Genomic DNA, 12,407 nt, shown 5'->3' on the forward strand with positions numbered 1-12,407 from the left:
CCTGCTTGAGGATCATATTCAAAACTTTGATTTGATCAAATTATGATATTGTTGGTATTTGAAAATAATGGCATAATCTATATTGTGATATATGTGGATAAACATATAAGATTTATACCTGGAGCTCCTTGTTTAGGATTGCCTTTCTTGTCACCACCTCCAGCAGCCGGGGTACCCTTTGGTTTGTCCATAACAGCACCATACAGAAATTTCCTGTATAAAATATTGCTAATATAGAACAAATCGATATGTTACAAAATGAAACAAAATAAAGACCAAGATTAAAAGCAGTACTACATGTGACAGTCTTTGAAACATTTGTATCTTTTTGCTGGGGGGGGGGGGGGCAATAAAAGTTTGAAAAATATACTTCATCTTTAACAGTAATTACTTTTTTCATTAAGTTATCTAAGTATACACTATGTACATACTTATCTGGAGAATGCTGCAGCACGATAAAGTTAAAGTTGGAGGGCAGTTCCTTCAATATATCCATATGATTTGACAGTATATCCATCTTCTTCCAAGCCTGTTCATATTTTATAAATAATCATAAAATATTTTTTAAACAATTAAAACTGCTGGTGTCAAATGACTACTCCTCTACACATTAAACATATGTAAGAACTAATGCTTGATAAAACTAGCCATTCTGCCATTATTTTCCTATAGGTTCCAAGAAAAAATTGTGTTAGATTTAAAGTGCCTAATGTAATCTATTGTACACTTTTTTTAATCAACATCTTTCATTATAATGGAATAATGTTTAAGAACCACTGTACTGAGGACAACTCAAATACTGAAAGATTTCAGTGCAAATACTGTTTTTGTTTTGGTTTAAGTAACATTAAAACATTTCAGGTCTCTCCATTATTTTAGTAATGAAGGAAAACAGGAGATGCCCTTTCTAACATAATTTGAAACACAGGCAAGTACTTCGGTAGAACTATCAAACTTCTGTAAGCCAGATGGACAGGAAATTATTCTATACTCCAAGAGTTTTCTGAAGTCATAATGGTGTCAGGCAAGTGGCAGTTTTGAAGCAACAATTGTGAAAAATTAATATCTGATTTACATTAAACCTACCTGCCAGTCATTTTCTAGAGCATTTTGTACTGTTGTCATCACAGAACTTGCACCAGTGTTATAGGAAACATCCTTTGTAAGTAGGTTCTCTCGCTGTCTGAGAAGTGCTGCCAGTTTGGACTGTATTGGGTCCAGTTGGGCACGGTGAAGCAGATCGTTCAAGCGTACTGATATGTTACAACTCTGGTAGAGAGCGAGAAACTGTGTACTGATCACAGGGTCGTACTGTCCAAAACATTCCACCAACTCCAGCGCTGCAACTGCTGCTATATCCTACATAATATACAACATGGAATAAACATATTTTCTCTGCCAAAATATCATTTTCTACAAAAAATTTAACTTTAGATATTGAACATGACTTTGTTTTGTATGTCATCTTTTAAAGCACTTCGGAATAACAGTCATAGATATCAATGATAGAATAAAATGTCACATAAAACTTTGTTTATAATGTCATTTTTCTACAGGACATTTAGTCCACTTATCAAATACTTTTGGATTCTGTAGTATTCACAAGTAACAGACATTACCCTGTCTTTTGCTAAATTTTCACAAAAACATTTGCCACAGCTCTTGGCAATTTAATGTCCTCTCCATGAATTAACCACATAAAAATCTGTACTCGACTCATTTTTAATCAGTTCTAATTGATTCAGTTGATCACTCCACTAGTGAAAAAAGATAAATATTTTTTGTATACATATGGAAAAGGATGTTTTGATAATAACCATACTTATAACATAGATGAGTAAGTTGTAAACTTACAGTGTATTTTTTACTAAGAGCCAGGAGGAGTGTCTGTAAAAGACATTCTGTTGCCTGTATCAGGTATTGTCTAGATACACTATCACAGCTCTGAAACAAACAATTGGTTTCTATTTTTGAAAGCTATCAATAGTTAGTGCCTCCTCTGTCTGTACGACATATTCCTTCAAAACGGCAACAAAATATATTATGATTTACATGATTGTTTAAGCGGAAGTGCGGTGAATCATTTTTAAAACTAGAGCTATCACTAAAGGTGATGAATGTACCCCCCCCACCCACCCCCATGCACTGACACAGTACATGGCAATTTGACCCACACAAGATTGCATAATTATGTGGACTGTATGTATATAGACTGTATGTATACAATATAGTAACACAAGAGGACCATGATGGTCCTGAATCGCTCACCTTGATATTATCAAAATAAAAATTCTGACCAATTTTCATGAAGATCCATTGAAAAATATGGTCTCTAGAGAGGTCACAAGGTTTTTCTATTATTTGACCTATTGACCTAGTTTCCAAAGGTACGTGACCTGTTTTCAACTATACCTAGATATCAAGGTGAACATTCTCACTAATTTTCATGAAGATCTCATGAAAAATATAGCCTATAGAGAGGTCACAAAGTTTTTCTATTTTTATACCTTCTGGCCTAGTTTTTGACCGCACGTGACCCAGTTTCGAAACTGACCTAGATATCATCAAGGTGAACATTCAGATCAATTTTCATGAAGATCCATTGAAAAATATGGCCTCTAGAGAGGTCAAAAGATTTTTCTAATTTTAGACCTACTGACCTAGTTTTTGACCACAGATGACCCAGTTTCTAACCTGACCTAGATATCATCAAGATGAACATTCAGACCAACTTTCATACAGATCCCATGAAAAATATGGCCTCTAGAGAGGTCACAAGGTTTTTTTATTATTTGACCTATTGACCAAGTTTTTTAAGGCACGTGACCCAGTTTCAAACTTGACCTAGATATCATCAAGGTGAACATTCTGACCAATTTTCATGAAGATCCATTCAAGGGTATGGCCTCTAGAAAGGTCACAAGGTTTTTCTATTTCAAGACCTACTGACCTAGTTTTTGATCGCAGTTGACCCAGTTTCAAACTTGACCTATATATCATCAAGATAAACATTCAGACCAACTTTCATACAGATCCCATGAAAAATATGGCCTCTAGAGAGGTCACAACATTTTTTCATTATTTGACCTACTGACCTACTTTTGATGGCACGAGACCCAGTTTCGAACTTGACCTAGGTATCATCAAGATGAACATTCTGACCAATTTTTATGGAGATCCATTCACAAGTATGGCCTCTAGAGAGGTCACAAGGTTTTTCTATTTTTAGGCCTACTGACCTAGTTTTTGACCGCCCATGACCCTGTTTCGAACTTGACCTAGATATCATCAAGATGAACATTCAGACTAACTTTCATACAGATCCCATGAAAAATATGGCCTTTAGAGAGGTCACAAGGTTTTTCTATTATCTGACCTACTGACCTAGTTTTTAATGGCATGTGACCCACTTTCAAACTTGACCTAGATATCATCAAGATGAACATTCAGACCAACTTTCATACAGATCCCATGAAAAATATGGCCTCTAGAGAGGTCACAAGGTTTTTCTATTATTTGACCTACTGACCTAGTTTTTGAAGGCACGTGACCCACTTTCAAACTTGACCTAGATATCATCAAGGTGAACATTCTGACCAATTTTCATGAAGATCTCATGAAATATATGGCCTCTAGAGAGGTCACAAGGTTTTTCTATTATTTGACCTACTGACCTAGTTTTTGACCACATGTGACCCAGTTTCAAACTTGTCCTAGATATCATCAAGATGAACATTCAGACCAACTTTCATACAGATCCCATGAAAAATATGGCCTCTAGAGAGGTCATAAGGTTTTTCTATTATTTGACCTACTGACCTAGTTTTTGAACGCACGTGACCCAATTTCAAACTTGACCTAGATATCATCAAGGTGAAGGTTCTGACCAATTTTCATGAAGATCTTGTGAAATATATGGCCTCTAGAGAGGTCACAAGGTTTTTCTATTTTTAGACCTACTGACCTAGTTTTTGATGGCACGTGACCCAGTTTCGAACTTGACCTAGATATCATCAAGGTGAACATTCTGACCAACTTTCATAAAGATCCCATGAAAAATGTGGCCTTTAGAGAGGTCACAAGGTTTTTCTATTATTTGACCTACTGACCTAGTTTTTGAAGGCATGTAAACCAGTTTCGAACTTGACCTAGATATCGTCAAGACGAACATTCTGACCAATTTTCATAAAGATCTTGTGAAATATATGGCCTCTAGAGAGGTCTCAAGGTTTTTCTATTTTTAGACCTACTGACCTAGTTTTTGATGGCACATGACCCAGTTTCAAACTTGACCTAGATATCATCAAGATGAACATTCTGACCAATTTTCATGAAGATCTTGTGAAATATATGGCCTCTAGAGAGGTCACAAGGTTTTTCTATTTTTAGACCTACTGACCTAGTTTTTAAAGGCACGTGACCCAGTTTCGAACTTGACCTAGATATCATCAAGATGAACATTCTGACCAACTTTCATAAAGATCCCATGAAAAATGTGACCTCTAGAGTGGTCACAAGCAAAAGTTTACGGACGGACGGACGGACGACGGACACCGCGCGATCACAAAAGCTCACCTTGTCACTTTGTGACAGGTGAGCTAAAAAAACAAAGTCCCATAACTATGCAGAATATTTATCTAAAAGAACGTAACATGCACAACTAGGGTTGGTACTGATCACTTGTGTGAAGTTTCATTAAATTGTGTGCAAGGGTTCGGAAGATTAGGCGCGCACAAGATTGCATATGCAGACTGTATGTACATAGTACGTTAACAAGAAACAAAGTCCCATAACTCTGCAATTTTTGTCGTTGAAAGAACCTAACATGCCCCATGCACAACTGCTGTTGTTACTGATCACTTGTGTGAAGTTTCATTAAATTGTGTCAAGGGGATGAGGAGAGATGGTGCGCTCAAGATTGTGTCTATGTATATAGTATAGTAACAAAAAACAAAGTCCCGTAAGTCTGCAAATTTTTTTCTGAAAGAACCTAACATGCCCCATGCAAAACTACTGTTGTTACTGATTACTTGTGTGAAGCTTCATTAAACTGTGTCAAGGGATGAGGAGAGATGGTGCGCACAAGATAGTGTCTACGGACAGACAGATGAATGGACAGACAGACGGACGGATGGACAGACAACCTGAAACCAGTATACCCCCCATTACAACTTTGTTGTGGGGGGGGGGGGGGGGGGGGGGGGGGGGGGGGCAGGGGTACAATAAGGAGCAATATCAATATTTGTTGTTAGATTTATTTGTAAAGACTATTGCACAGTTATCAATTCATACAGTTACAGTACATCTACTATGTTTTGTTCAGAAATAAGAAAGCTAGTAATATTTTTCAAAATTCTATTGCTGTCTAACCTGGTCATTTTGGAAAGGCTAAGAAGTGTGTATTCACTGAGGTATGGATGTCTCATTTAAATCAATAAAACTGTATAAATTAACAGATTTTTGAATTTTGGAATTATTAGTCATTTTACACCTGCTAAGAAAACATTAAGAACTTTAAACAAGAGTGCAAGAATGTCACAATATACGCCCGTCACAGCAAATTTCTTTACTCTAGCACCTGTATTTGCAAATGGAATTTTAACTTTGTGGTTGTTTTAGTAATAACTAAGTGTTTTGTTTTTCTAAGTCCACAAAAAAAACTCCTTACCAGGTAGAGATACCTTAAAAATACACCTAAAATTGGAAAGTAACATCTATGTTGTACCACAGAAAAGTGGTCTTGGTTTTTCCCTACGGTCAATTATAAAAAAGTTACAATATAAGTTATTTATAGTAACAACTAAGGGAAGTTAATCTTAAAAAAAAAAAAAAAAAAAAAAAAAAAAATCAAAAAAAAAATTGTAAGTCCTCACAAAAATCTTTACCAGGTAGAGACTGGTCAAATACACCTCAAAATTGGATGTAGCATGCATATTGTACTACAGAAAAGTGGTCTCGATTTTTCCCTATGACTAGTAAGTGAAAAAGTTACAATATAAGCTATTTATAGTAACAAACAAAGGGAAGTAATTCGAAAGAAGGGAACTGCGCATGACACTTCGTCTCATGATGGTGTATAATTGTGTCAAGTTACATCAAAATCCCTCCATGCATGAAGAAGAAATGCTTCGGACAAAGTCATTCTTGTATCTGACCTTTGGCCTCTAAGTGTGACCTTAGACCTAGGGACCTAGTTCTTGCGCATGACACTACGTCTCGTGGTGGTGAACATTGTGCCAAGTTATATCAAAATCCTCTATGCATGAAGAAGACATGCTCCGGACAAGGTTTTCATTCTTGTATCCTTTGACCTCTAAGTGTGACCTTGACCTTAGACTAGAGACCTGGTTCTTGCGCATGACACTCCGCCTCATGGTGGTGAACATTTGTGCCAAGTTATATCAAAATCCTCTATGCATGAAGAAGAAATGCTCCGGACAAAGTTTTCATTCTTGTATCCTTTGACCTCTAAGTGTGACCTTGACCTTAGACCTAGGGACCTGGTTCTTGCGCATGACACTCCTTCTCATGATGATGAACAATTGTGCCAACTTTCATCAAAATCCCTCTATGCATGAAGAGATATGCTCTGGACAAAGTCATTCTTGAATTTGACCTTTGACCTCTAAGTGTGACCTTGACCTTAGACCTAGGGACCTGGTTCTTGCGCATGACACTCCGTCTCATGATGGTGAACAACTGTGCCAAGTTTCATCAAAATCCCTTCATGCATGTAGAAGATATGCTCCGGACAAGGTCTGTGGACGCCGCCCGCCCACTCGCCCGCCAGGGGCGTTCCCATAATACGTCCCGTTTTTCAAACGGGCGTATAAAAACACACCTTACCTTTGATCCTATTGTTATGTAACCTTTGTCTAAATGAGTACTAAGTGATTACAACATTCTCACCTTCATTTGTCTTATCTGTTTAGCATATTTCAGGAACTGTCGGGAATGTTTATCTAATTCAACACCACCACCGGATTCATCCTCCTCTGGAATGTCTGCCAACTTGGCAAGCTCCTGAAATATATATCATTATATTGTTACTGCACTCTACATCTCAATAAAAAGCTCCATAAAGCTTATTTTTTTCTGTCTATATAAAAATATCCCATTGTATGTAATTTGTATTGCATTCTACTACACACTGTAAACACAGTTCTTGAAACAGAAACTAATGTTATTGCATGTGTAGTATTCTTATTTGTTTAATCAAACAGTTAAATTTGAAATACTAAACAAAATGCATGCTGGGACAAAGATGGAACTTCTTTAAAATCCCCTTCCGGGAAAAATTTTTTTCCCCCAATTGGGTGGGGCTAGGTTACCAGCAAAAAACGTTCAAATGAAATGTAAAGAAACCCGGAAAAAGCCAAACCCCCCCAAAGTCCGACATTTTTTGAATTGGCAGCCTTAAAGGGGGAGGCCCCTCGGGGGGAAAACCAAAAAAAAAAACCCTAAATTTTGTAAAATAAAAGGGTTTTTGTTTTCTTTCAGTATTAAAAATTATTCTAAAAAGTAATCAAAAAAAAGGGCTTATTAAATATTCATCTACTCGGAAAAAAAGTAAAAAAAAATTGGTTAAAAAGCCATTATTCTCTTTAGTTTTTTAAACAATTTAAAAAATTCGACATTTTTCTCTGAGTTTTTTTTTGCGTTTAATGGCAAATTCTTTAAATTGGGGCTATTTAAAAATGGGGGAAAAATTTTACTTTTTTAGGTCAAGTAAAATTTAAAAAAAAAAATATACCCTGGCCCTAAAACGAAAAATCCCAAAATACCCAAATCCATTTATTTTTAAAAAAACTTTTTTAACGTGAATTTCCCTTAAAATTTCTTTGTTTTAAACCCCCACTTTTCAAAAATTTTTTGGGCTTGGGGTTTTTTCCCGGGGGGGGCCCCGCGTCATATTGGAAAAATCTCATAAATTAAATTTTTTTTTTTTTTTTAAAAATTTCAAAATCCCAAAAAATCAATTCCCCCTTTTCCCAAAGGGAGAAAATTTTATTCCCCCCCCCTTTTTTTAAAAGTAAATTTTTCCCGTTAGGAAAAAGGGGGAAAAAGGAAAAAAAAAAATTTTACCCTTTTTATTTTTTAAAATTTTTAATAAAAATTTTTGCAAAAAAGGGAAAATTTCTAAAATTGCTATTGACCGATTTTCCCAAAAAAAACCAAACCAAAGGATTCTTATGCTTCCCAAAAATTTTAAAATTTTGCAAAAAGTAAAACCCAATTTTTTTTAAAAATATCAACTGAAAAAAAAATTTTTTAATCCCAAAATTGTATTTTTTATTTCAAAAACCCTATTTACATGATATAATGAAAGAAAAATTTACGTTTTTTTCTTGTCCCCAAAACCTTAAAACTTCCCAAAATCCCCTTTAAAAAAAAAATTAAACCTTTTTTTATTTATTTAAATTTTTGAAATTTTTTCCAAGGAAAAGAAAAAAATTCAAAACTTTTTTTGATAAATTATATTAGTTTTCATACGACTTTTTTAACCAAAAATTTTTAAAAAATTTATTTAAAGGGGTTTAAAAAATTATTTAAAAAGGGGTTTGATTTTTGTTAAAAAAAATTTCATTTCCCAAATTTAAAATTTTTTTTAAAAAATTTTTTCAAAGAAAACACCAATTTAGGTTTTTGGGGTTTTAAAATTTTTTAACCTTTTGATTTTTTACATTTTTAAAATTGGTCACTTTTTAAAAAATTACAGGGAAAATTTTTAAAACTACAAAAAATTTTTTTATAAAAAAAAAACAAAAAAAAAAAATTAAAAAAATTTTAAAAATATCATTTTTTTTCGGGGTTTCCCGTTACCGGTAAATTTTTTTTTTTTCAAAATTTCCCTTGAGTAAAAAATTTTAAAATTTTTTATAAAAATAAAACTTCCAATTTTTTTTTTTCTTTTCCTTTGGATTTTCCACCCAATTGTTTTCGTACTAATTCCCCATGGTACAAGCCTGCATTTTCCCAAAAAGATAACCCCAAAAATTTTTTTTAAAAAATTAATTTTAATTTTTTCCGATTTTTTAGTAAAATATAAAAATTTTTTTCTAAAAATTTTTTTAAAAAAATTTTGTTTTTGGTTAAAAATCTTGGAATTCTTTTCCAAAAAAGAAAAGTTTCACCCTTTTGAAAAAAAAAAAAATAACTTATTAATTTTGGTGAAATAAAAATTTTTTTTAAAAATGCTTTTTTTTGGGATTTTAAAAATCAAAATTTTTAAACTTTTTGTAAAAATGCAATGATTTTCGGCATTTTGGGGGTCCCAAAGTTTTCAAACCCTTGGCAAAAAAGGGGTTTTTTAGGGGTAAAAAAACCCCAAAAGGGTTCAGGAAATTTCTTTTGGGGGGGTATACCTGTTTAAAAAATTTTAAAAAAAAGCAAAAAAAAAAAAAAATTTTTTTTTTTTTAAAAATGGCGACACCAAAAAATAGGCCTTTTTTATGGGGTTTAAATATTTTAGAAAGCGTTCCCTTTTTTGGGGTTAAAAAAAATAATATCTGAAAATTTTTTTGGGTTTTTACAAACCTTTTTCTGGCCTTAATCAAAAACTAAAAAAAAAAATTTAAAATTTAACCTTTCCAAAATTTTCAACCCCCCCCCAAAAATTTCAAATTTTCAATGGAATTTTTTAAAAATAATTTAAATTTTATTAAATTGCAAAAAAATTAAAAATTTTTTTTAAAAGAATTTTTTCAATTAAAGGTTTTTTTTAAAAAAAAAGAATTTTTTAAAAGGGAATATTTGTTTAAAAAAAAACCATTTAAAAAAAATTTTTTTCCCGATTAAGATTTCTGAAGGGGAAAATTTCAAAAGATTTTAAAAAAACCCCAAATTTAAAAGTATAAAAATTTTTTTTCCCCTTTTAATAAAACCCCCTTTCCAAAATTTAAAGCAAAAAGCTTTTTTAAACCCAAAATTCCCTTTTTACCCTAAAATTAAAAAATGTTTTTTTTTGGATATCTTTGGTTGGTTAAAGGGAGTTCCCTATTTTTTTGAAAAAAAAAGTTTTAAAAGATAAAATGTTTTTTTTTAAAATTTAAAAAAAATTTTGTAAATGAATTTTTTTTTTTTTTTTTTTTTTAAAAAAAATTTTTTTAAAAATACAAGGAAAAAAGGTATACCGTGGTGGCTGTTTTTTTTCCTAATTCCCTTTGGTAATTGTTTGGCGAGCATTTAAATGTTTTTTTTCCATTTTTTTTTTTTCCCCTTTTTTTTTAAATTTTTCAGGGGGTTTCCGTGAAAAGAGGAAAAACCCAATACTCAAAAATTTTCATTTTATTAAAGCAATTAACAACAAAGTAAAAAGGGGGTTTTAGGAAAAAAATTCTTTTTCCCCCTTAAAATTTCCCCCAACAAAAAAGAAAAAAAAGGGGGAAAACCCCCCCCCCCCCATTCTAATTATTTTAAAAAAATTTTATTAATAAATTTTTTTTAAAAAATTTCATTTTTCCTCGAGACTTAAAATTTTGTTGGTAAGGGGGTTTTAAACGGGCCCTTTTTTTTTTTAGTTAAGGTTCCTTTTTTTTAAACAGACGATTGCATGAGCGAGCCAGAACCAGCCAGTTGTTCGATAAAAAAAAAAGGGCTTTTTAAATTTTCTTTCAAAAACCCTTTAATTTTTAAAAAAAAATTTTTTTACATGTCTTCATAAAGATAAAATTTAAAAATTTTTAAAGAAAATCCCCAAAGGGTTGCCCAAACGAAAGGGGGAAAAAAAAGGGGGAAAAAGGAAATTTGAGAAAATTAAAACCCCTTATTTAAAAGGGAAAAAAAAAAGGCCCAAGGGGGTTCGGAATCAGTATCCACTGACCCCGGAAACCGAACCAATTTTAAAATAAAAAGGAAAAAACAAAAGTTCAAGAAAGTTGGGGGGATTAATAATAATTATTTTTTAAAAATTTTGATTTGGGGTTTAAAACTTGTATGTTGATAAATTTCAGGATTTTGGGGTGTAAATATATCTTTTCTGGGCTTTGTATGTTTTTTTATTTAAAAAAATTTTTGGGTTTTTAAAAAAAATAATTTTTTTTTTGTTTTATTTTCCAAATTTTTCTTTCCCCCCTTTTAAAAAATTTTCGGGCGAATTTTAATTTTGGATTATTCCTTAAAGGGGGCATTTTGAAAAATTTTTTTAAAGGGGGGAAAATTTTTTCGTCTTAGTTTAAAAAAAAAACCGGGGTTTTTTTTGGGGTTTTCGTAAGCGCATTATTTTGCGGGATTTAAAATATAAAAGTTAAAACTTTTTCAAAATTTTTTCAGGGGGTTCTGGTGGGCATTTCATTTCGGGGATCCCCTTTGGGCTTAAAAAATAAAAAACCCCTTTGGGAAAAAAAAGGGGGAATTGGGGAGTTACAACCCGCATGAATTCTTCTTATTACAAATTTTTTAAAAAGACTTTTCTCCCTTCGGAGTGTTGAGTCAATAAATTTGTGGGAATTTCCCCAAATTTCGGATAATTCAAGTGAAAATTTAAATTTTGGGGGCAAAATTGGGGTTTGGGGGGTGAAGCCCCAAGTTTTTCTCAGCCAAAAAAAAAAAAAAATATCTTGTTCTTCATTCCCCAAAAAAGACAAACCCAAATAAAACTGTTAAACTTAGGAAATTAGGGCGGGCTTTCACAAAAGCAAAGCTTCCCTAGTGTTTGTCTTTTTGTCCAAAACCCGGGTGACCGAAAATTTTTTTTATAAAAAAATTTTTTTTTTCATTTCAAAATTTTTGGGTTTGTACCACAAAATCCTTTTTTTTTTTTCCCCCGGTTTTACAGATTTGCATGAAAGTTGTAACAATTTTGTAACTTTTTGGGGGCAAAATTGGGAAAAAAAAAGGTTTTGGTTTTTTAAATTTTAAAAAAATAACTGTTTTTGTTTGGGGTTTTTTTTAAAATTTTGGTTTTTTTTAATTAAAGTGTTTCTGCTTGCCTTCTTGTGAAAGAGGAGAAAATTTTTAACAAACTTTAAACTCAATTTAAAAAAAACCATTAATTTATTTTTTTATATTGAAAGATTTTTTTTTCCGGGAAAAAAAAAAAAAATTATAGGGTTTTATTTTAAAAATTTTTTTTCAAATGAAAACTTGCGTTGTCGTCTGTCAGTTATGGACACGGTCCGCTCAGTTTGGTGAAGCTATGTTTGCCTTTATCGGGCCTATCACAAGGGCATTATTGTCTTAAACAGTGCACCAAAGGTTTTTCATTGCAAAAGATGCACCTTGCTATTTAAGGTTGGTTGACCTGAAGTTGCTTCGGGTCACTAGGATTTCGTCCTTATAGTACTGGCGAGTCCTAGATTGCATTGCGTTGCGTTGCGTTGCTTGCTTGTGAAGTGGTTGTAGTGCACCACTATAGGTTCTGGTGATGCCTAGGTTGCTTTGCTTTTTTGCGTAGTGAAGCTTCTATA

General features: G+C 32.6%; 1 protein-coding gene across 1 annotated transcript in view; it reads right to left on the reverse strand.

Annotated features, from left to right (window-relative positions):
- The window catches only part of LOC123545982 (cilia- and flagella-associated protein 46-like), a 126,804-nt gene that overhangs the window by 45,304 nt on the left and 69,093 nt on the right, over nucleotides 1-12,407 (reverse strand). The window contains exons 41-45 of the mRNA XM_053550424.1: nucleotides 6,910-7,023; nucleotides 1,855-1,944; nucleotides 1,087-1,359; nucleotides 432-529; nucleotides 119-213 (exon numbers count right to left, since the gene is read on the reverse strand). Of these exons, the coding sequence (XP_053406399.1) occupies nucleotides 119-213; nucleotides 432-529; nucleotides 1,087-1,359; nucleotides 1,855-1,944; nucleotides 6,910-7,023 (670 nt within the window). The remainder of the gene's footprint in view (nucleotides 1-118; nucleotides 214-431; nucleotides 530-1,086; nucleotides 1,360-1,854; nucleotides 1,945-6,909; nucleotides 7,024-12,407) is intronic.

This window comes from Mercenaria mercenaria, chromosome 9, assembly GCF_021730395.1.
Source record: "Mercenaria mercenaria strain notata chromosome 9, MADL_Memer_1, whole genome shotgun sequence".
Classification (NCBI taxonomy): Eukaryota; Metazoa; Mollusca; class Bivalvia; order Venerida; family Veneridae; genus Mercenaria; species Mercenaria mercenaria.